The sequence below is a fragment of the Moschus berezovskii genome, chromosome 18, assembly GCF_049115385.1.
Source record: "Moschus berezovskii isolate FMDL1 chromosome 18, NW_MosBer_1.0, whole genome shotgun sequence".
Taxonomy (NCBI): Eukaryota; Metazoa; Chordata; class Mammalia; order Artiodactyla; family Moschidae; genus Moschus; species Moschus berezovskii.
The window spans coordinates 40,343,068-40,368,357 of record NC_142477.1 but is presented as its reverse complement, the minus strand read 5'-3'; the positions used below and the strand labels follow the sequence as shown (position 1 = coordinate 40,368,357).

Below are 25,290 nucleotides of genomic sequence, written 5' to 3'. Positions count from 1 at the left end.
CCGACCCATGGTCACTTCAGTCCTTTTCCTGTTGGCAAAGCATTTACTGAGCATTTACTACAGGCTTGACTCTTCTCAGGCATTTTAACCTTTGAAAGTGAAGTGAAAGTATTAATCACTCAGTCATGTCTGACTCTTTGAGACCCCATGGACTGTAGCCCTCCAGGCTCCTCTGTCCATGGAATTCTCCAGTCAAGAATACTGGAGAGGGTTGCCATTCCCTTCTCCAGGGGATCTTCCCGACCCAAGGATCGAACCTGGGTCTCCTGCATTGCATGCAGATTCCTTATCACTGAGCCACCTGGGAAGCCCAAAAATATGGCACATTTCACGAATTTGTGCATCATCCTTGTGCAGGGACCATGCTAATCTTCTCTGTATTGTTCCAATTTTAGTATATGTCCTGCTGAAGCGAGCACAATGAGGTGGATGCAATAATTATCCCCTTATATAGATGAAGAAACCGAGACTTAGGGAAGTTAAGCAATTTTCCAAGGCCACAGAGCTGGTAAATCCTAGCAAGGATCTGAGTGCCGAGTCAGTTCCAGAGCTCCTCACGCTGAATCAGGATTTAGACGACCCAAGGTCCTGCCTGCCCCCTCCTGGCACAGAAGCCTGTGGAGTGAAATGAGTTGAGGCATAAATTTTTAAATGGCTTGAAAAAGTCACTTAACCTATCTGGCTTTCAATTTCTTGTGTAAAATGAACATTACATTGGATCTCTAAGCTCACTCCAGGTATAAATTTAATGCCCAAGTTCTGTGAACTCAGTAGAATACTTATGGTTAACTGACAACAGCTGGAAATGGATAATCTACTAATCACTAAAAGCAAGCCCACAAACTACCCCTGATTTCAAGCAACTATCCTTAAAGTTTCTTTATGTAAAATAGATACCAATTTAATTCTCATTTTTTAATATTGAATATTGCTTTTTGGCAGATCCTTTCTGGTAGGAAAAAGTAATTCCTTGTAAAAATTAGATCAATTCTCCCTGTTAATGCAGGATTTCTCTTCAATCTTTAACTGCAAATTACAGTTCCCAGGGAAGCAGAAGCAGGTTTCTGGCACATGGGTTTTTACCCTCTTCATTCTGTGGGTGGGGGGTGGTTAGAGCACAGTTGATACCCCAGGAGAGCAAATCCCATTCCAGCAAGAGCAAGAGGAAGTGCTGAAATTGTATCACGGCCTATTATTACTTAAAATAACCTCCTAATGTTCTCTGAGGATTTTTTAAAAACACTCTTCTGATCTCCCAAAACAGACTTACAGACTTAGAAAGCAGCCAATTTCTACCTGTTTGCATTACCATACTGTTTGGTAAAACAGGATAGATGGATGGGTAAATGGGTAAGTACATGGGTGGATGGGTAGGTGCGTGGATAGGTAGTTGAACAGGTAAGTAGATGGGTGGGTAGATGGTCAGACTGGACAGATAGACAGGTAAATACACACACTGTTACCAATGTCAGGAATGCTTTTTCAATCCCACTCTTTCACCTAATTGACCCCTATTTACGTGTCAGTTCTCCTGTCAAACATTGCTACCTCCAAGAAGCCTTCCCTGACTCCCCAGTCAAGGTCAGATCCCTTCGATGTCCTTTCACGGAACAGTGTTCCTTTCTTCAGAGCACTGATCTATGTGTAGTTATGCACTGTCAGTACGATCAAGTAGATATTTAATGTTGATATCCTCATCTAGGCTGTAAACTCCATGAGAACAGGGAGCACGTGTAAATTGAAAGGGAAAAAAGTGAACAAACAGACAAAGCAGGCTATGACCTTTGAACTTCCTTATAAAGAGGTTTCTACTGTAATCACAGAACTGCAGTATTTAAGAAAAGAAGAAACCCTCAAGGTCAAATGGTACTCACAGAATGAAAGAACCAGCGATCTGAGGGAACCTGTGGTTCAACCTCCCACACAATGTAGGAATCTCTGTATTGTAATGAGATTTGACCTGTATGAACAAAGTGGATGAACAAAGTGTATAATTCTTTTCAGAGTAGGCATTTACTTCCTTGGGAGACATCATTTGCTCTGGTTACCCTGAAACCCTAAGACATTTAATTTAGTTCACATCAGTGACGATGTTATTCTCGTGCTTTTTCAATCGATCAGTAATTCTATCTATCCCAATGCAAGGCATTAGAGATGTGTGTGGATGTATACACCCATATATTAATTATGTGGAAATCAGGTTTTTACCAATGAAATCATTTAAAGTGCACCACAGTATTTCGCTCTTTAAAGGAATTTTAAGGTAAAGTCTTCTATAAAGCGAAGAATATTTTAAACTTTAGGTTATCTGACCCCTTATGTGTATACTTCGAGTCTAGATTTTTAATCTGAGCTTTCTGAAAATGAGACACACCTCCAGCACTGGATTTTACAATGAAAAGATTCCTCAAAAGAATGACTGGGAGCACTTTATAATAATATTTAATAGATGGAGATTAAACTGGTGTTCCCTAGTATGTCCCAGAAGACAACCCTGAGTTCCTCCCTCCTACTCTGTTTCGGGTTAGTGAGGTGGAGATTCCTTCTTCCACTCAGACCTCACCCTGCTGCCCAGCTACAATGGGGTCCATCTACAGATGCCTACGAGGACAGCTTGCATGGCATGTGGAGGATTCATCTGAGTGTTCTTAGGAAATGAGCTCATCAGCTATTCCCTGAACCTGATGCCAGCCACACGACTTGTAGCAAGGAAGAGACTAATGTGATCGACCCTGTGAGTACAGGCAGCACTGGGCCCGATCCCGGAGACCGATTTCATGGTTGGTCTACAAGCTGAGCACAGCAGTCGTCCTTTCCTTCACTAAAGGTTGGGCTAGGATGGACCTGTGAGCCAACTCTGGGGTGTGAAGGAAGGCTGCTAGGGGAGTCTTAGCAAAGATGCTCCTCCTTGATAAAAGGAGAAAGGGCTGGAAAGAGAAGCCCTTTCTCTCCATCCCCTTCATCCTTCTTGTTTGGGACACTGTCCTGTTCTGGGACAGTGTCCTGTGAGAACATGACTTTTGGCGTTATGATATCCGTCCTGCACTATGAAAGGAGGACACATGAATATCAGAATCCAGAGCACAAACATCAGGTCTCAAGTGATGTCATGGAGTCAGAGCACCAGTCCTGGGGCCTCGCACAGCCTAGAAAATAAATGCTAAATGTCTTCATGGTTTGAGCCACTGTTAATCCAGCTCTCAGCTACTTGTAACCAAATGCACTCCTGATACAAATCACAACATAGTCAATATTTTATATCAGTGTGGCACATCACATTCTTCAAAATACTTTCGTATCCATGACCTCGTTCAATCTTGCCAACAATCCTGAAAGGAAATAGCGCGATTACTATTATCTCTCATTTTACAAATATAGAAACTAGGATTTTGAGAGAATTAGTCTTGTGTGAAAAAACAAAAAGAAACAAGATTAAAACAGATTCAAGACGCTTCACTTTAGTCTATGGCAAACTATGGTCCCCGGGGCAAATGGTCAACTGGCAAACTAAGAATGCTATTGCATTTTTAAATGGCTGGCGGGAAAAATAATGAAAGAACAGTAATACTTTGTGACACAAGAAAATTACATGAAATTTCAAATGTTAATACCCATAAGCCAAGTTTTATTGGAAAACAGTCATGCTCATTCATTTACATATTGTTTATGTCTGCTTTAGTGCTTCAGTTACAGAGCTGAGTCACTGAAAACAGACTCTGGCCCACAGAGACTAAAATATTTACTACCTGGCCCTTTACAGAAAAAGTATGCTAACCCCTGGGTTAGTACTATTATGTCCATGCAAAAAAAACTCACGTTCCAATAAAAACTGTGTCAAACATTTAGGACACCATATTTAACATCCCAACACAGTGATCTGAGGTTTGATTTACTTTGGTTTTCTGTTTGTCTTTTTTTTTTTTCATCATCTGAATATATCCTACTGACAGCTTCATAATCCCCAGACCATCCAGATAGGAGCAGGGAAATGTCTTGACTAACTGCTAATTAATCAGTCTGGCTTAAATTCTCCCCTCCATAAACACCAGAGCACATCTGTTTAAAACAATATTTTGATGAAACAGTCCCTCAATCATAAAGAAAAAAACTAACATCCCACTCATGCCAGGCTGCAGGAGTGTTTCTTCTCTGAGAATGGCCATCACATGAGTGTCAATGAATCATGCTAAATTTGGTGCTAAACATACAGACTTCCTCTATGGCAAAATTATGGGCAACGATATTATGTAAATCAAGGTTATGCAAATCATAAAAAGCAGATACAAAGCAAATACATCATTTTATTCCATAAGTCTTTTCTTGTTTGGATCTTTATAACATAACATGTAATCATCAACATAATTCACGGAGAAAATACATACAAACATCATACAATACCTAGTACATATTTTGTGCTCAAAAACTAGTTGAACCTGAAATTCCATGAATCATGAGAAGGAAAATTTTTAATTGTTAGTTTTTTTTTTTAGCACATAAATTTGAGGAACCAGTAGTCTACTAAAATCCATCTGAAAATAAGTTTTTTCTCAACTCTTGTGGCTCTGGTTTAAACCACTTCATGGAACCCCTAAACATGCCTTAAAAGATACAATGCCAGCTCTATTCCAGCCAACATGGTTTTGCCATATTTATACACCTTTGCATTATTATAACACAGAGATAGCATGCTAGTCTATAAAGATGCTTTTAAGATGGCATCACCGACTCGATGGACATGAGTTTGAGTGAACTCCAGGAGTTGGTGATGGACAGGGAGGCCTGGTGTGCTGTGATTCATGGGGTCGCAAAGAGTCAGACACGACTGAGCGACTGAACTGAACTGAAGAGTTTTAAAGTAAAATTAAAATTACACTCACTCATCAAGTAAAGGCTTGAGTTCTCCATGATAAAAGGTTCTTTTTAGGACAGTAGAGCTCTAGGCTCCCTGTCACCCGGAGAACTCAATGTTTTGAGTTTATCTGCTCCTTCTGCTGCCTGGTTCCTGGTAATTAGCGGCTCTGGAGCTGGGTTGACATCTCATGTGATAGAAGTATACTAGCAAAGAAGTAAACACAAACAGCTGTGTTCACTCCAGCAATGTTCAATCCTTAAGCTGAGGGAAAGTGCTGAATCACAAAGGAACAAACTGAGGGATAATAACTCTTTCAAAATTCTAACAAAGAACCTAAAGGCTACATCCGATAGGACCAGTCATCCAAAAGTAAAGGGGCTATAAAATATGCAGACTTCTCAAAGATAATAGTTGAACATGTTCTTTCTTTCCTAGACAAAAGCTTTTTTATAATGACTGCAAATTCTCTGGAAGAATTGATAAAAGTTAAGTCGTTTCATTCATGTCTGACCCTTTGTGACCCCATGGACTGTAGCCCGCCAAGCTCCTCTGTCGAAGGGATTCTCCAGGCAAGAATACCAGAGTGGGTTGCCATTTCCTCCTTCAGGGGATCTTCCTGACCCAAGGATCGAATCTGCATCTCCTGTGGCTCCTGCATCGGTGGCAGATTCTTTACCACTGAGACACTGTGAAGAACTGGTAAGAACCCAATAATTGTGTTCCCTGGGAATGGAGGGCTTAAAGGTGGCAGGGGAGAAAGAATCACTTACCAATGAAAACGTCTTTGTGCCCTTTGAGAGATGTAACGTGCAGCTATAATCTAGCCAAGTAACTGCATAATTTAATTACATTTTTTAAATTACATACTGGAGTTGGTGATGGACAGGGAGGCCTGGCATGCTGAGATTCATGGCATCGCAGAGTCGGATACGACTGAGCGACTGAACTGAACTGGACACACCACACAGGCCGCAAATAGATCAAAGTTACTAAAAGCACACAGTGCAAGTTTTGACTTTTAATGAAATTCTTCCCATCATTTAACAAATACCATTTATGTGTGGCAGAGGATGAGATGGTGAGATAGCATCACCAACTCAACGACCGCTAATGTGAGCAAACTCTAGGAGATAGTGGAAGACAGAGGAGCCTGGCATGCTGCAGTCCAGGGTCACAAAGTGAAAGCGAAAGTCACTCGGGCGTGTCCGACTCTTTGCAACCCCATGGACTATACAGTCCGTGGAATTCTCCAGGCCAGACTACTGGAGTGGGTAGCCTTTCCCTTCTCCAGGGATCTTCCCAACCCAGGGATCAAACCCAGTTCTCCCGTATGGTAGACAGCGATTCTTTCCCAGTTGAGCCACCAGGGAGGTCCAAGAATACTGGAGTGGGTAGCCTATCCCTTCTCTGGTGGATCTTCTCGACCCAGGAATCGAACCAAGGTCTCCTGCATTGCAGGCAGAATCTTTACCAGCTGAGCTACCAGGGAAGCTACCACAGTCACAAGAGTCAGACACAACTTAGAGACTGAACAATAACAATTTTTATCCTAGATACTAAGGATGCAAAAATAAAAAATATGGTTGCTATCCTTGCAGAATAATTGGTCAAATGCATGAAAGCAATTGTATATAATGGGTACAATGTACAGTAGGACAGAGGAAGGATGCTTAATAAACACTGGGACATGAATTCTCAAATGTATATTTCAGCCTCCTACAGTCACCTGGGGACACCATTTAACCCAGGAACACTGTTGTTCCTGTTCAACATTGTGAGGTCCTCTTTTGGAATCAGGTTGCAAGCTCTGTCAGTTGTCTGTTGCCAGAACAATGGTGTGTAATAACCACAAAACCCCAGTAACATACAACAGGAAGCATTTATTGTTCATCTCTGGAGTGATCAGAAAGGCAGCTCTGATGATCTTTACTAGGCTCATTTACATGGGTGGGGACAGGGAGGGTAGGAGTCAGCTGGCTATCAGCTGACCTTGGCTGTCACTTGTCTCCCATTCTTCATTAGGCTTGCCCAAGTGTGTTCTCATGGTTAATGGCAGAGGTTTGGTAGACTCAGTGGAAACATATTGGCCTCTTGGGTCCCACACTCAAAAGTGGCAACCCTCAGTACCATTGCATTTCAATGGCCAAAACAAGTCACAATGCTGCTTCAGATTCAAGGGATGGGGAAATGGACTCTACTTTTATAGTGACATGACAAAGAGCATGGCTACAGAGAAGGGTGAAGAATTGAGCCCATCACTGCAATTAACCACCAGTTTATACCAGAGGAGTAGTCTCTAAATCTGTCTCTCTAGTCTCTATCACTAGAATTTATTTGACTTGGTCTTTGCCCCCAATTAAATCCACCTTCAAAATCCAGTTAATTGCCACCACTGAATAGGGGAATGCTAGCTCATGCCTTTTTATGTCCCTTGACAACTGCCATTTCGGAAGGGAAATGCCTGAACAATTTATATTGGATGAGCAAATACATCCACACATCCTAAAAGTGCTTTGAGCAATAGCTGCATACTAGGACATGCAGTCTTCTCAGGTGACCATTTTGAAATGGATGTCACATTTTAACATGTCAGTGTTCCTGTGTTTGTATGAAAAAATGATCCATTACATTTAGGTCAGGCTTCCCTGGTGGCTCAGATGGTTAAGAATCCACGAGCAATGTGGGAGACCCCAGTTCGATCTCTGGGTTGGGGAGATACCCTGGAGCAGGGCATGGCCACCCACTCCAGTATTCTTGTCTGGAGAATCCCCATGGACAGAGGAGCCTGGTGGGCTACAGTCCATGGGGTTGCAAAGAGTGGAACACGACTGAGTGACTAAGCACAGCACATTTAGGTCATATTCCTACTATCAACGTTGTAAAGCCCATGCTGTATTCCACTTACCTTACTTTTACCTTTTGTTTTTCATTCAGATGTCTAAAATGCACTTTCAAACCTTTCATCCATTATTTTTTGAGTAATGAAGTCATTCTACAAATATGCTCTTCCCTAAACTTATGTTGGGTATATTATGCACTGATCTTGCACTGGCTGGAGAATGACTCCGAAGAGGATAACAATAACCTACCTTAGGGGTTGTTCTGCAAAAAGTTACACGATGGATTCCTCAAAGAATGCTCTGCAAATGTGCTTTTTGTAGTATTAATTCTTTACATTTCTCAAGCTGACTTTCTCTCACAGAACGCCCAGCACTTCACATATGGTTGGCCAGATCCTGCTGGAGGGTAAATTATGCCCCAGGAGTCAGTGAATTTCTTGGTGGAGGTATTAACTCTTTTTGGGTCACTAGGGTTCCACTTAGAGCACTGCAGGAGGGCAGTCATTTATCAACTAGCACCTCAGCAGCCAGAAGGTATTACGTGCAGCATAAATTATTCCCAGGGAGTCCTTTATGAACTCAGAAAATCTGGTTTATTATCTCGCCCACTCACGCAGATACTTCACACAGTATCCCTGTGAAGGAGAGAACAAGCAAGAGGAGAAAAATAGGTGAGGCTGGCGAGGCTAGAAGCTTCCTAAGCTCCTGCAGCTTGCCAGAGACAAAGCTCCAATTTGATTTGTCTGATCCTTAGCTTGACTTCCTCCTAACCAGGTCTCAGGATTTGGGGCTCTCAATCTGACGCTTCTGCTAACTGGGAGGAGGTGAGGCAAGTGAGGTGCCTATGATGCCAAAGGAGAAGTCTTAGCTCCTCCCACAGTCCTGGCCCTGCTGCTGATTCAATGAGGCAGTCTTGGATCATTGCTTAGAAGAAGCCACAAAATTCACACATATGTTTACTGCTAGCTTCTATTATATCTGTCAATATTTTCTAAATTATTTATTTGGCTGTGCTAGATCTTAGTTGTGGGATGAGGGATCTACTTCCCTGACCAGGGATCGCACCTGGGCCCCCCTGCATTGCAAGCTTGTAGTCTTAGCCGCTGGACCACCAGGGAAATCCCTAAGTCCATAAATACTGATGAGGATTCATTAGTTGTTTTCCCACAATGAGGAAAAGTGGAAAAGGCGATGGGGGAGGGGATACGATGGCAGAGAAGGCTGTCTTCTTGTTTTGTTGCCAAAATTGGAAAAGGTCAAATGGTTGGTCTATTTTAGGCCAAAGGAGAAGAAGCCAGATTGAAGTCTGTGTGATGCAATTAATACGTGGCAAAGCGGTCCCCTGGCAAGTTTTGGCTTGAAGGTCCAAATGCTGAGTCCTTGCCCCAGTGTCAACCATCGTCTTTGGCAGTATCTCCAGCTATTGCCTGTGTTTTACATCTTTAGGAAGACTCCAGAAGCTCTGCAGCAAGCATGATGTGGTTGAAAAAGGATTAGGATGCAGGGGTCTTGATTCCCCATTCAAATCTCTCTCAACACATCTTTGTGCCGAATGCTGTGTACCCGCTGTCTAAAAGCTAAATATAATGGACTACTAAGGAGGGCGGGGGAAATGTCCTTAGTGTTGTGATCTGCCTGGAAGTTCTGCTACTGTGTATGCATGTGTGATCAGTCACTCAGTCATGTCTGACTCTTTGTGACCCCACGGACTGTAGCCCACCAGGCTCTTCTGTCCATGGGATTCTCCAGGCAAGAATACTGGAGTGAGTTGCCATGCTCTCCTCCAGGAAATCTTCCCCACCCAGAGATCGAACCCATGTCCCTGTGGCTCCTGCATCAACAGGCAGATTCCTTACGTCTGAGCCACCTGGAAGCCCTCTGCTACTCTGAAAGGTGGTAACTGACTTCTTTTCAAAGCTTTGTTGCCCATTTGGCCAGACAACAACCTCTACCACCAATAAAGAGTCGAACTGATTTCTCTGTGTTTGGACTCATTTCTTGCCTCAACAAAAAGTACCAAGTCCCAGTTTGAAAGGAAAATGATACAATACATCCCCCATGTACTCCCCACTGCTGTCCTTAAAGCACACGTGCAAATGTCGGTGCACTCACAGACACAAGTAAAGTCATTTGATCCCACGTTTTCTCGAGAGTAAGAGTGTGTCACTCACTCAAAGAATGACCTTGGTAAGTCACTAACCCTCTCTGCCTCAGTTTTCTCTCCTGGTAAGTTGAGATTAGACTATAAGTTTCAGGTGCTTTCCAGTTCTGGAATTCCCTAATTCTATAGGTGATATAGCTCCTCAGAGTTACAACTTTAACCTAACTGGAATCAGCAAAGTACAGCCCTCAGGCCAAATCCTACCTACCACCTCCTTTTGTGTGGTCTGAGGACTAAGGATAGTTTTCACGTTTCAAATGGTTGAAGAGAAAAAAATAAAGAGTAGAATTTCATGACAGGTGAAAATTACATAAAATTCAAACCTCAATGTCCATAAATAAAGCTATATGGGAACATACCTGTGCCTGTTCATCTATATATCATCTATGGCTGCTTTTGCCATACAAGGTTAGAGTTGAGTGGCTGCAAGAGAAACTGTACGGCCTGCAAAGCCTAAAATATTTCCTTTATCTACCCAAAAGAGCCTGCCCTTGTAGCTCAGCTGGTAAAGAATCTGCCTGCAGTGTGGGAAACCAGGGTTGGATCCCTGGGTTGGGAAGATCCCCTGGAGAAGGGAAAGGCTCCCCACTCCAGTATTCTGGCCTGGAGAATTCCATGGACTGTACAGTCCACAGGATCGCGAAGAGTTGAACACGACTGAGCGACTTTCACTTTTCACTTCACTTTACAGAAAACGTTTGCCAAACCTAACTTGAAGCCACTAGATCCTTTGAAGAGTAAGAGTCTGCTGGAACCCTCTTACCTGATTAAGGTTTTATTACCAGGAAAGAAGACTCCCATAAAGTAACCCTAAGAACCAAAAACAAAATTACGGGTAATTAGGCAATTTGATCCCTATAAAAGGAACTGCTGGCAATCACTGATAAATCTACCATGTCAATGTCAGAATCAGATTCTTAAGAGAAACAATTTACTCCAAAGAAGTTCTCTACTTTACAATTTAGTCCTTACAAAGAGGCCAATACAGTCCATTTTTCCCTTGTTCTTTTTTTTTTTTTTCTCTTTTCTAAGTGGTTTGAAGGATAGAACATTTATCTTTCTTTTATGAGTAATCGTATCATTGGTGAAAATGACTGTTAAAGAATGAGCGAGCATGAAAGAAATCCCTGCCCAATAAAGTGGTGACTTTGAAAAGGAAATTGCCCTGCCCCAGTGATGGATTCGGTCTCAGCCGTCACAACCCACATTATGAGGAAGTCCAGGGACCCAGGTCCTGGCCCTTACAGGCAAAGCAGCTGCAAGGCTCCCCTAGGAGCTCACCGGGACTCTCTGTGAAGGGCCAAAGGCTGCCCTGCCACTCCACTGCCCCTCCAGGTTGCAGCTCGCAGCACTGAGTCTGCAGGGACCCCTCCACCTAGCCTGGAATGTCCCCCCTTGGCTCCCCCTCCTCTCCGCCTACTACCCCTATCAAGCCCCAGTTTGCGTTCCAAATATGGTCATACTCAAGGCCTATAGCCTCAGGATATCCTGTATTCTTTATCAATTTTTGTTTGTGTTTTCTCTTTCTCCCAAGAATCTGCCTGCAATGCAGGTGACCTGGGTTTGATCCCTGGGTTGGGAAGATCACCAGGAGAAGGGAAAGGCTACCCACTCCAGTATTCTGACCTGGAGAATTCCAAGGACTGTATAGTCCATATGGTCACAAAGAGTCAGACACGACAGAGCCACTTTCACTTTTTCTCTTCCCCTGGACTTTGGACACCGGGAGCACCCATGATTTTGACGTCTTTCAATTAAAGATCCACAATGAGTTCTGATGAAGATGATGATAATGGTGAAATGGGAAATTAGCAAGGTGATGAACTCTTTTTTTCTCAAAGAGGAGATGAGATGCTTGAACCATACTTGCTTCTCTCCTTCTGAGTTTCTGGCAGTGTTTTCCAGATGAGAGGCTGAGATCTAAGGACACTGTGAGATTTCTTAGCAGTGTGTTGTTATTACTTTATCAAGGGACCATCCATTTATCAGCACAAAAGTGGTTCTCTGCTGGACGGCAAATTGTTCTCTTTTGGATGATGTTGAGGAACATCAAATCAAACGTATCTTTGTCTCCTGGAGAAAGGAGAAGATGCGGACACAGAGCTATGGGGGGCCCTACTTCCAGTATCTGGGGACTTTGAGATGCTGACATCAGGCCATCCCCTTGTGCCCAAGACTGAATGCTTGCTTCCTGGCAGTCACTCTGGAAGCAGCTTTGTTTCTAGTTGTCTGTGAAGGTCTAAGATTTTTGTCAATATCAATTACAGTGCTTTTAAATATTGGGCTTAATAGTGGGGGATCTTGAAAAATTTTAGACTTTTTCACCTCTTCTGTAGTCGTCGGAACGTTGTAATCATCTAAAAAATGTAATTTCAAAACTATAAGTATTTGCTTTAACTCTAAGTTAATGTTATACTTTCTTTTATATTACTATTTAAGATAATTAATAGTATTTCAAAAGGATTTAATGTTTTGGAAAAGTCTGAGTCCTAGAACCTATCAAAATAGGTAAGCCTCTTAATTTGGCTCTCAAAAAGAATCATCATGTTAATGATTATTATAATCATTAGGGGAAAGAAAACTAACTGGTACCTCAACCCTGGCTGCACTTAGAATAACTTAAAACAAAATACCAACTCCTGGGCTCCACCACCCAAGAAATTCACATTTATTTGCCCAGGAACAAGGCCAAGGCATGGGTATGTGTTTGCAATCTCCCCAGGGTTCCATTTGCCAGGTAAAAATCACATCTGAGCACCTCACATATACCTCTATTACAGCATTTATCAGTTTATACTATGATTACTTGTGTACATGCCTCCCTCTCCTTAGAGATGGTAAGCTTCCAGAGAGAGAGGAGTCATATCTTATCTATCCTTGAGTCCTGTAGTAGAAAGAGGTTTGTTAAACTCCCAAGTGCCTGCCATTAACACAGCTCCTTCTGGGTGCCCAAATCCTGTGCAGGGAAGGCAAAGAGGAACTCTAGGAAGTGTCTTAAGTGAAGTTGGCCAGTCTCGGAACCATGAGACCCAACAACGTAGACATGGGTGATTAGTCCAGGAATAAGAACCTGACCAAGGTCTGTTGCACTCCAGGGTGTCCAGTAACACGTATGTCCTGACTCAAAACCTCTCAGTCCATCTCGAGCACCTAGCTAGTGCCCAGTGGGGCCAATAAGATCCTCTCACTGAAGGAGTTTAAATGTGAGATCAACAGAGAGCTGAGCAGTTGGTAGCAGAAGCAGAAGCCAAGAGACACCCGGAGAAAAACAGAGAGAGAGGAGCTGAATCACGTTGGCGGCTAAGCCTGTTAGAAGGGACGGCAGATGCCTGTGGCTCAGGGGGGCAGCAAGATAACCCAGTCACAGAGCCGGATCCTGAATGACCTTCCAGTTCCTGAACTTCAATCCAGTTTTCGTGAGGCCTGGCTGGGTGGCCTTTCCGGAAGGCTTTTCGGAGACACGTGGCTGAGCAGTGAAGATTCCGGTCACCCTTCCTTCCACAGTCAACTCCCATTACTTAGGGTAAACTCAGCGGTATCTGTGCTCTGCAAACCCCCCCCCAAAAAAAAGATCCCAGTCAACACAATCCCCAGGGTCTAGCACTTTGCCTGGCACAACAGCGAGCACTAAATCATTGCAACTGTCTGGAAGGCAGGACCATCCCCAGTGGAAAAGCCTTCAGAAAATGAAGAAATCATTCACGGTTAAGAACACTGGCGAGGATCGCCTTCGAATTCCAAAAACAGTGTTAAAGTAGGATAAGTGTATTAAGCTTAGCCCATTTTCAAACCCATCTACATTTCCACCATAATCTATCAAAGAAGGATATGTCACATTCTGCAGAACTCCAGTAGGCATCCTAATTTCAGCTAAGGAATGTCTAGATGACTTGATTTTTACTCCACTTAACCTTAAATCATGGTAACATTAATAAGAACAATTTTCCTCCCACGCTAACGTCACTGACAAACCTCCAAAGTAGCTGATATTTGTCTTTCAAGAAGTTTAGTAATATGGGCTCTTCCCCCCGACACTGCCACACACGTTTCCCCTGTCTATTGTCTGTATCCGTTACTCCACGAACACACACTCCTCAACAGCCGGATGAGTCATAAAATAAGAGGTACATGGATGTAAACTGAGCCTGTTTATGCTCTCCCTGGCCCCAGATAATAAAATAAAAGAGGTTCCACTGAATTCAGGTCCAATGGCTTCCTGAAAACAGGTTTCTGCTTAGCAAAGACATACCTTACCTGGTATATTATTTTAAAGGTAGAGCTAATTTCATGCCCTGGGTGAATGCAACGGATTTATGGGGAGAGTCATGTGCAGGGTGTGTAAGGACTTGTCCTCCTCACGTCCTCTACAAAAGAAGGCTCTGGCGCGTCTGGTGGTGAGCAAACCAACAAAAGGAATGCCTAAACGGTCTCACAGAGATCAGGAATGGGCGCTAGGTCCCTGCTCATTGGAAACTCAGCACCCAAAGCAGTGCTTGCTTAGGTCTCCCATCTGCATTTTTGAAAATAAAAGCAGGTTTAGTCCAACCTTCCCCGACCTGTCCCCAATCAAGTGATCTCACGCCTCTGGAATTGGGATTCTGAATGTATGTGTCTACCCCACGTCTGGTATTATATTACAACAGCATGAAAACGGAGCCTAGGTCCGAGGAGCGGCCAGCCTCAGAAGCCTTCTTCATTGCCTGCCGTGTAATACATGATATGCAAAGCCTCTGACTTCAGCCAGCAGATATGTGGAGACCGTGTTGGCCCTAGCATGGGGACTAAACTAATGTGTGTTTAGGTCAGAAGGCGAATCAGAAAAGCCACGGAGGGCACGTCACGGAGTGAGAGCCCTATAAATTCTGCCCCAGTCTCAGCGTCCCCTGGCAAACCCTCGGCTTCCCTCCTTGGGCCGCTGCGCATCTCTCCTTCGTAGTGCTGGAGAACTCCGGCCAGCAGCAGCTCTCCTCGCCACTGCCTTCTGCCCTGCAGAAAAACCAGAGAGCTAGACGTCGAGGTGGAAGGAAAGCCTTCGACAGGCGCGAGGAAAGCCCAGTGCAGCCCTCCACTCGGCTCAGAGAGCTAGGCGCGAGCGCGAAGCCGGGCGCGGGAGCCGCGGTCAAGTTCGGATTGCCCCCTTCGGTTGGTCCGCGCAGAGCTCCGCACATTCCTCCGGATCTTCCCGGGGAGGAGGAAGCGCGAGCCCGGCCGCGTCTCCACGCACTGACCGCTCTCGCCCTGCACCCCGGGGAGGGGCGCCTCGCGTCAGCCGCTCGCACCCGGAGCCCCCCGCTCCGGGAGCTCGGGCGCCTCCTCGCCGTTCTCCCTTCCCTCCCCGCCGCCGCCGCCGCTCGCCCCCTCCCCTCCCGGGGCCCCGCGCTCCCCTCCCCCGCCCCGGCCCCCGGCCCGGGCTCTCCAGGACCAGCCTGCGCTCCTGGCGCCCTCATGTCTTCGCGGGACTCTCGGCGCCGGTTGACGTGCTGTCTCGTTCGGATTTCCAGGCCAGACCTCAGCTCCGGCGGCAGCATCAGCCCGGCCCGTCTCGTGCTCCCCGGCGCGGCGCCCCAAGAAGGCGCAGAGCGCGGCCGCCGCCGCTGAACCGCCCGCCGCGCCCCGCGCCCGCGCGGCCCCGGCTGAGAGCGCGGCGCGCGCAGCCCTGTCACCCCCCAGCCAAGGCAGCGGCGGCTGCTCGGACCTCGCCTTCTGGGGGTGCGGGGAGCCGGCGGGGGAGCTGTCGGCATCCCTCGCCCTTCTCACGGCGGCGGCGGCTGGAGCCTTGGCCGCCGCCTCCTGCGTGCCCTCCCTGCCGGGAACGGCCCCAGGATTGCGAACTCGTGCCCCTAACCTGCTGGGCGGGGCTCCGCGCTCCTGCCCTCGGCCCGGATGGGTCTCCTGGCTGGGACTCGGGGCTCCTGGAGTTAATGTCCAGCTGGGGGTCTGCGGAGACCGGATCCGAGGTGAGTGGGGGAGAGGGCCTGAGGGGAGGCGGGCGCGGCGGGCTGCGGGGCGCTGGAGACAGAGGGGGGCGCGGCTGGACCCTAGAAAGAGAAGAGACTAAGAGGGAACCGAGACCCTGGGAGGACAGAGGAGAGAGAGAAGCTGAACTGGAGACAGGCTGGCCTTGCAGAGGGGCAGTTTGCCTTTCCACGTGGGCAGAGATCTCTGGGGTCCCCGATGCTTCTAGACCCCGGAATATTCGACAGGGACAGTTTCCCTCCCCGACTCGGCGGGGCGCTCTTCCGTCAAGTCCCGGGAAGGTGCCGAGCTGGGATCGTCTTTGAACCCGCCACTGCCAAAGTTGGGTCCTCCGTGGAGGAGCTGCTGCATAGATATCATTACTGGGGTGTAACTTGTTTTGGTCTGTTCCGAGGGAAAGTGTAGGCCCCGGGAGGGGCTGCTGCTAAAGGTGCTGAGGACCTAAAAGCAGCGCTCACCTCCTCTGGAGCCGTCTTGCAAATCTACATTCCTCGCCCTTTTCTGAACCCGGTTGCTTGCATGAGCCCGCAATTCCAACTAACCATCCGCGTCGAGGTTAAGAGAGGGGCTTCCGGGATAGTCCAGGACCTGGGTCTCCGTCTCCAACAGACTCTCGAACCTCAAGGTCTCCCCTACGCCATCTAAGTGATGATTTGAATGACCGCTTTTCTCCTGCACTCTGTGCCACCTCCCCAGTTAACACTCTCCACCACTACCTTGCACAACCTCAGGGCTGATTTCGCCGCCTTTTGGTTTCCAGCCCCTCTCGGGGCGGGAAATAACTTTCCGCGGACCTCCCCATCCTTCTGGCGCCTCCCTGGTTTCGGCGGTGGCAAACCGGTCTGCAGAGCCGACGCGCGCGCTCCGGGGGAGCTGCCCAACCTAGTGCTCGCAAGATTTTTCTCATTGGTGGGGGCAAACACAACTCTCCTGGGTGCTGCCGCGGATATGTTAGAGCGCACTCGACTCTTGCATAGTATTTTCTATGTTCACTTAAGTATTCCAAGGAAGAGATGCTGCTTCTAACCTCACGCACGCACCTCTACCCGCAAAGCTCCAATGCGAGCTTCGGACTTCCGCCCCGCCGCGACCGGGTTTGCACTGTTTCGCCGTATCTTCGCTTTGGCAGGGTTCAGGGACAGTAGCGCCTTTTCAACAAGTGTCAGGTGTCCAAGGAGCCCGCAGCGTCCCCAGCCCATTTTCGCAAGGGGTTCGGGTGCACTCTGGATCTGAAACACGGCCTCGGGCCCTTGACCCATTCCCAGACTGTCTGCAGAAAGCGGCGTCGCTCATTCTTTTCCCTACCGCGGTCTTGGGCCCAACTGAGTAAATCCACCGTCAGTTCAGGACACAAGGCACAGCTGAAAAATGCAATACATCTTTCAGCAACTTCTGTCCGTATTCCAAAAGAAAGCCTCTGAGTTACGGCGCGCCCCCACCCACCCACTCCCGCCTCCCTTTCTGTCCTCCTGAGACCTGGATCTCGAGGGCAAACCTCCCAGCCTGCCAGACACGGTAAAGTGCGGGGGCACTGGCTTCGGGAGCGCTTACCCGCGGTGAGGCTGTCACCGAGATGCGGGGGAGGGAGGGGGAGTTCAAAAACCGGGTTGCCGAGAAACCAGCTTAAGTGAAGCGGGTAGAGAAAAACCCGGGAGAGAGGCTGAGGAGTGCTAGGAGAGGATGAACAGCAGGGATGCTGGTGAGGACATCCAGAAGTTCCGGGGGGTAATTTGGATTCGGAGAGGATTGGGTGGGGTGGGGTGGGGAGCGTTCGTGCAGCGGTTCTGTACTTAAAGTGGCAAGGCAGCTGCCCGGCCGCGTGGGCACTTCGGGACTCCGGCGGTTTCTGGTGCCCCCTGGTGCTGGGAACTCAGAAGCTCCCGGCGGCGAGTCCCGCAGTTCGGCTCACTGGGGCGTCCGTCCTTTCCGCCCCAGGCCTGAGGATCACGAGGTGCCGGTGCCCGCGACGCTCCCCTTTTGCTCTGCCGAACGCAGAGGGGGACCAGCCTGTGGGGTACCGGAACGGGTGCGGGGGCACCTAGCGGAGACGGAGAGCTTGTTTATTACCGCCTGTGGCAGCGCACTGGGCAGTTGGCGCGCATAGCAGAGGCTGCTGGTTGCGGCAGAAAGAAACACGTCGGACAGATCTGCTTTGAGAAAGCGATAAAGAGACCGACAGGGAAGCCGCTTGGTGTGTTGGGGGTGGGGATATGGGGACCCCACCGGGATCTGGGAAAAACCTCCCGGTAGACCGCTGTGAACGCTCAGCCTCCAGACTCCCTCCGCCCTGCAAATACCGGGAACTACAAAGCCGCTCAGACTGCAGCCTGCGCCGGCGGCGCTCTGAGGGAAGAAGGCGCCCTTCTCGCCCGCGGGAGGTGGGCGAGCTCTTTTCACCCGGCGGAGGACGGGGGCGGCAGCCGGGAGCCTCCTTTGGACGAGGCGGGGAGTTTTCCCCCGTGTCCTCTTTTGCCAGCTTCGTCACACTTCTAATTGAGGATCTCCACGTCCAATTAAAAAAGCCCTCCTCCGGCCAAGCAGAAAAAAAAAAAAAGGAAAAACCCTCTTAATGCGCAAGGGAAACCTGGTGCCTCTGTCGCTTCCTGCCGGCGGGCACCGCGATTTGGGACGGCGCATTAACCGCGCGCCTCCTTGCCCCTCCGGGCAGCCAGACAGCACGCGCCTGCGAGCTGGCACCCGGGCGAGGGGGCGGGAGGCCTGGCGTTCCCGCTTCGTCTCTTTTCGAGCGCCTCGAGGGGCTCGTTTTGCACGGTCTGGGTGAGGTGTTGCCCGGGGTCCCCCGCGCCTCAACCCAGAGCCTTTCCTTTTCCCCGGGTTTAAACCAGCCAGGGCGGGCATGGAGCGCCGGGAGCCGCAGGGTTTAGGAGTTCGTGGTCCCTACAGACTCCCCGAGCCCAACAGCTGCGTAGCGAACTAACAGACGCCCAAGAGATGGAAAATGCATTCGTCTCCGCAGCGGTGGGAGGTGGCGGTCGAATTAAACGCTTCCCCGGGTGGCCTGCACCGGAACCCGGCGGGCGTTCTGGGTAGAGATGGGGGTGGGGGCGGTTGCTGAAAGGGAGGAGGGAGCTCCTGGCGACTGATGGAGAGGAATGGGGTCGAGGTTTTTACTTTTACCTGGAAACTGCCTTACTCTCTTCCACTGAAAAAGTTCAAGGAGCTTTTCCTAAGAATCCCTTTTACTTGGAGGAACGGGGATAATCAACTGCATGAATCTCGTAATTTCCACTTTAGAATGCCCTTGGAAATTAGAACGCTGGCATTGGGGAGGCACCTCAAGGTGCCCGGGCCTCCCCCCGCCCCTCGCCGCTTCCTTATTGCGTGGAGTTGGGCCCTGAGTTGATGGTACCCTTTTCCTCACCCGCCCTCAACTGCGTGACCCTCCTTTCTAGGGGTGCGAGGATTGAGAAGCCAAACGGAGCCCCCTAAGAGGAGCTGAGCCCCCACCGTGCTCCCTTTCCCGGTCTAGACCTGGTGCCCGCGCTCGTGCGTAGCGTCCCCGACAGTGTACGATCGTCCAGGAGGGACTGTGACCCGGCGTGGGGAGCTCGAAACCCCTCTGCGAGGGGAAAGGATTTAAGGCCAGAATCTTGCAAAAATGCAAAAATAAAGAGGGTATTCGAGTACACCACGAACATTTTCAAGACTGAGGCACTCCCTCCCTAACTGTAACGCTAAAGCATTTATTGAACGCTTATGTTATGCGTGGTTAGGCCTTTTCATATGTTAATTTCATAACCTTAAGAAGTGGAAGTAGTATTTTAAACCGAGTTGAAACTTTGGAAAGTTCAGGAGCTTAACACAGATATTCCTGGACAGCCTCAAAGTCTTTTAAGTCCCCACTGGCTTCTTGTTCCGACGACAAAACACTAATTGAAATGGCAGGAATGAAGCTTGGGCGGGGTTCGTGGTGCCACTGAGCCTGCCCCCGCCTAGCTGAGGACAGGATCAGGACCCCGGGCGGGCTGGTTTCTTGCTTGGGTTCAGGGCTCGTTCTCCGGGGGGGTCTGTGGGAGCTGCTGGACGGGGCGGGAGCACAGGATGAGGGTTGCCCAGTCGCCCCCCAGAATGGGGATGGGGTTGCGCGCCAGTAATGCTGTCTTCGTATTGGTACTGGCGGGGAGAAGCAGCCCTGCCCCGAAATCCTGGGATCCCATGGCGGAAGAAAAAGGCAGTTGTCTGTTGGAAGCCGGAGAGGCGCATCCCGGAGCGGGGACAGGGAAGGAAAGAAGGGTGGGGGTGCCCGGGGTAGCGCCCGGCCGCAGCGGTCCGGAAGGAGGGCGGTGCCAAGTCTGGAGGGGAGCCCCGGGGACCCGCGCGGGCCCCAGCATCCAGGCCTAACATGCTCTCCCCGGTTCTGCGCCCCGCCCGCCCGCCCGCACAGGTGCCGCGGCCGGACGGGACTCTAAGATGAAGTTATGGGATGTCGTGGCTGTCTGCCTGGTGCTGCTCCACACCGCGTCCGCCTTCCCGCTGCCCGCCGGTAAGAGGCCTCCCGAGGCGCCCGCCGAAGACCGCTCCCTCGGCCGCCGCCGCGCGCCCTTCGCGCTGAGCAGTGACTGTAAGAACCGTTCCCTCCCCGCAGGGGTCACCCCACCCGCCGCCCGCACGCACCCCCAAGTCAGCCCCGACCGCAGTGGCCTCCCAGGGAAGAGCCGCGCAGGCGCCGAAGCCCCCTCCCGGTGCGCCGCCACCAACTGGTGTCCCAAGGCTGCAGCACCTAGTCTGTGTATGGCACGTGCTGGCTTTGCCCAACACAGAGGGTAACACATTTTTCTGCTGCTCATTTAGATTCCGATCAACAGCTGTTTTCCCCACCACTGCCACCACCACAGGAAAACACGCAGCTGTTCTCTTTTCTCTGCCTCCCCATCTCACACTCACACACACACACCGTGTTTTGTTCCAAAGCCCTCTATCTCTGTTTGGGTGTGCCTGGCTGTGCTGAATTCTGAGAACAATTGCCTTTCCATCCTAAACTGCCCTTGCAAGGGAAGAGGCTGAGGTTTCACAAAACCATGCCAGAGTCAGAGAAAAGGCAGAAAGGCCTTGATTTCCAGAACAAGCATCTGGGCAGTGTCAAGTCTGTTCAGAAAAGTTCCGGTTCTAGAAAGAAAATGATAAATAGTGCTGGGCTGGGGCTAGGGGGAGAAAACAAAAAACTATAGTTCACTCCACACATGACAATGTTAACTCTTAAGACCAGATTATTCACGTTAGAAAATAAATCTGTGATTTGCCTCTCAAAAATGTATTAGCGGTTTATCAGGGCATGTCAACTATGATTTGATATAATTTACCCTGTGCTCTTGAGAAGTTTATCTATTGCATAAAGCAGAATATGCTTCATCACAAGTTAGAGATTACTGGGAGGAATAGAAAATTTGCACAACCCCAAACTAAAGAAACAGTAGACCATAGCCATAACCATGCTGGCTACTCCCCATTTATATTGCCCTATTCTGCATTTGAAAATTATTGTGATCATAGGCACCACTGAAAGGGTTCCAAAAGTCAGCTGTATGCTGCTGCTAAGTCACTTCAGTCGTTTCCGACTCTGTTTGACCCCATAGACGGAAGCCCACCAGGCTCCTCTGTCCCTGGGATTCTCCAGGCAAGAACACTGGAGTGGGTTGCCATTTCCTTCTCCAAGCTGTATGCTGGTGTCCCTCAAAACCTGTGGCCTTGGGCTAAAAGTAGCCCAGGAAATGTGATGTGCTTATCTTATGCTTGATTACAACAATAAAAGCATCTTCTTCCTGAAGTCCCAAGAAAAAGTGCATTTTTCTAAGACAAATTAAGTCTTCAAGAGTGACTTAGGGTTAGAAAACACAGTCCCTTGAAATTGAAGTAACTGTTCCAAGAGTGTATGTCAGTCAGTTGTATAAACCTATTTTTAAAGATTTTGGTTTCAACCACAAATTTCTATCCTAGTGTATATAATGTTTCTCCAGTAGAAACTTAAAATGTGCTTTAGTGCCATAGTCTTCAGAACAGTACCCATGAAGGCTAAATGACTTTTCATTCATTCAAACAGCCTAGGTCAGAGGAACAGGAGCCCAGTGAAAGGTAATAGTTTTCTCAGCAAGGCACTCTGGAGGAAAAATGACCGTGCCTGATTATGAAGCTGATTAGTTCATGGAAATTTAATAAGCATATTAGTATCCTGTCTACCTAGGCTTATTTAATGCTGGCTCCTGTTTTTGGCTCTGCTTTTGGCTAATTTTGTCACCTCGGACAAATTACTTACTGCCAAACTCAATGAACAGTTTACAACTGTACAGTAAAGGAAGGCCTTTCCAGTCCAAAATGCCGATGACTGAGATTTGGCCCACCCCAACCTTCACGCTCCACCCTAACCTTCCTTTGGGAAGAGACTCATGAGACCCCTGCTTACTGGACTCACCTGGTGAGCTCTAGTGACTACTGGTGCTGGGCCTCACCCAGAGAGATTCTGATCTAATTGGCTTGGGGTGTGGCCTGGGCAACTAGAGATTTTTGTGTTCCCCAGGTGAGTCTAACGTACAGTCAGGTGAATCCCTATGCCTTGATAATACCCTAAGAAAATCTGTGCCTCATGTAAGGTCCAGCCAGTCACAAAGCAAGTAAGGTAACATTAATCTTATTGACTGGGGTGGGGGGAGTTGTGGGGGAAGGGAGGTTTTTTCCAAAACTGATACTAAGTCATCAGTAGTATCAGTAGTATCGATGGACAAGATTCTGACTACTGTATTTACATTTGAACCAGCAGAGCACACCCGATTCTGTTTTATCTATGGGAAGACCCAATAGATCCTTGAAAGAGAAATGTTCCCAAAGAGAAAGTGAGCTGCATTCTAAGCCAAATTGACTTCTTTCCAGGTATGTTCAATTCGGTAGCAAGTTGTCAGTGCGGGGAAGGCAGGATAAAGACAATGTGCAGACTTTGAACACTCAACCAGTGTCAACATGCCCCTGTCACAGTGCTGACATTTATATCCTGCACTGCACACCGTGCAGTTCAGGCTTATGCAGAAAACATTAAGTCACTCGTCATTTGAAAATACAAAGTGCCATAAATACTGATCCCTCTTCTTGGAATGCTTGGACCTTAGTGAGTGAGCAAAGGCTCTTTTGTGCTACCTAAGTCAGTCATTCTGTACTGTTCAAAGGGGGCTGGACTGTACCCTGTCTACACATTCACCCTTGAGATTGCATGTATTCTGCTGGTTCTGATGTACGTGAAGCAGCCAGAATCTTGTTCCTACCATTGTCACGTGTTGAGCTAACCAAGTAGAATTCGTAACTGGCTCACTTGTCTGCACAGAGGTTGATGATAAAGTTCATGGGCTGTGGCTGCTTCTTGTAGCAGCTTCAAACTTGTCTAAACTTAAAGACTTGTGGTTTTCCTTTTGGGTCATCCAAGACTTTTCCGTTTCACCATCTTTGTTTTTATTTTATCATTGTGCTTTTTACCTGTGTCTTCACTAACATGTGATTAGAGCAGGCCTGAGGCATGTAAAAGGTGAAACTAGAAGGTCTTGTGCACAGTGTCATAGCATTTTAGAGCTGAAAGGTAGCCCCTAAAATTCCCAGGCCTAAAGATATAAAGCAGTTCTTCTAAAGTGCCAGGGTTCCACTATGGCAGGAGGAAGATTGCTGAAGCCAGAACCCGAGTTTCTCTAAACCACTGAATTGCAGAGCGTTCAGTCTTGCTACCTAGGAGAAAACACTTTATATGGGAGGAAAGTTTTCAACTAATGAACAAAACTGTGTTGCACAGGGTTGCTTGAAGTTTTTAAAGGTTTGTTATGGGAGGACGGTTCAGGAGGGGGAACTTATGTAAACCCGGGGCAAATTCATATCAATGTATGGCAAAACCAACCAATATAATATTGTAAAATAATTTGCCTCCAATAAAAAATAAATTAATTACCTAAAAATAAAAAATAAAGGTTTGTTAATCATAGTCATAGACCAGATCTCAGCTGTGTATGATAACACTAAATGTGTTTCATAAAGCATAAAATGCATGTGCTTTTTAAAACTTTGTGATCTAAAGGCACATATTCAGTCAACAAGTAATTAATGTGTGCCTGTGTGTGCCAGGCACTGTCCTAGGGGTTAGGGACTCCTTGGTACACAGACAAAAGCCCCTGTCCTCACAAAATGTACTAATAAAGGTACAGGGTGTGGTGCAATTGTGACATTGTAAACTAAAACTAAACCTTGGTCAGAAAAGGTGGCCTTTTTGTGTGACCAGAAAACAACTAGAAGAAACACTGAGCATTGCTAAATTATAATTGCAAGTAATCCACAATGCATTGTAATATAATGGGGTTCCATTCTACCGGTTTGGTAGCAAGTCACAAAATTTCCTAGAGAAACGATCTTGCAAATCAAGCCATCAAGTTCTCAGACTAGCTCACAAAAATCTATGCAACCTTGATCAAATTGAGATATGATTCACAATATTATGAAGCTGGAGTCTGTTCCCAGGTTGTCATTTCCCATAATCTGCAGAAGGAGGGCACAGAGCAAGAAATCATGGAGTTTCAACAAGCAAGAGCTCAAGATCACACATTCAGTTCCGTCAGCCTAGTCACTTAACTAACTGTTACTTAACAGCTCTCAAACTTCAGTTTCCTCATCTGTGAAATAGGAACACTATTCATCCTGCCTCCCGGGGCTGCTGTGAACAGAGTTACATGAGGCAATGCATTGTGAAGCCCGTGCCCCATAAATAAGCATCATACTTGCCATGCTGCTCCTCCCAACACGCACCCAGCGAGTGCCTTTTCTCCTGTCCCAGGCTTTCAGTTCGGCCTCTGCCAAGACATTGCTCTAAATGGTGGAATTTCAAGCAGCCCAACAAAGTACAGAGAGTGGAAGAAATGCAGGCCTTGCGGGGAGGCTATTTTGGGCCCCACAGTCAGAAAGTTGGGCCAGCCTTGCGTGGGATTCTGCCCCTGGGTCAGCTCCCCCTGGCTCTTCCCAGGTTTGCACAGCTCCTTCCCTTCCCCATTTGCTGAGCCCACATAGTTCCTACGGAATTTTTCCCACCAGATTCCCATGGTCATGTTAGGGAGACCCTCGTCCCCTATGGGGAGAAGGGAGCCAGGACACCATAAGATCCTTACATGTAAAAGATCAAGCAGGCTGTGAGCTGGAGGCTCCCTGTCCTGAGATAGAGCATTTCTGTTTTAAGTGATCCCACCTGGATATTTAATTCAAGCTGTTTCATAAACCCAGCAGAAGACTGTTAGTGAATTTAGTAAACTTACAGCCTGTTGTTATCCAGCTAAGAAACCTTCTAATGCAACAAGGTAGTTAAATGTTAGGCTTTCAAATCTAATGTTGTGGGATATAGAGTTCAGAATAAATAAGCACTGTCGATCTTTTATTATTATTATTTTAGGGACTATATGAACAGACAATACTGTAATAAAGTCCCTAAGTTG

The 25,290-nt window shown here is 47.7% G+C and overlaps 1 protein-coding gene and 1 non-coding gene across 4 annotated transcripts in view; one reads left to right on the top strand and one right to left on the bottom strand.

Moving 5' to 3' along the window:
• Positions 1-312: 312 nt before the first annotated feature.
• On the bottom strand, positions 313-419 carry LOC129553437 (U6 spliceosomal RNA). The gene has a single exon (XR_008685463.2). It is a non-coding gene; the product is annotated as a U6 spliceosomal RNA (small nuclear RNA).
• Positions 420-15,329: 14,910 nt separating this feature from the next.
• The window catches only part of GDNF (glial cell derived neurotrophic factor), a 29,151-nt gene continuing 19,190 nt past the window's right edge, over positions 15,330-25,290 (top strand). Inside the window, exons 1-2 of one of the 3 annotated variants that reach the window (XM_055422157.2) lie at positions 15,330-15,810; positions 20,235-20,333. In XM_055422157.2, coding sequence (XP_055278132.1) covers positions 20,261-20,333 — 73 coding nt within the window. In that variant the 5' untranslated portion in view covers positions 15,330-15,810; positions 20,235-20,260. Of the gene's footprint in view, positions 15,811-20,234; positions 20,412-22,601; positions 22,712-25,290 lie in introns of those variants that run through there. The other 2 variants (XM_055422156.2, XM_088827659.1) reach the window with 2 other exon arrangements.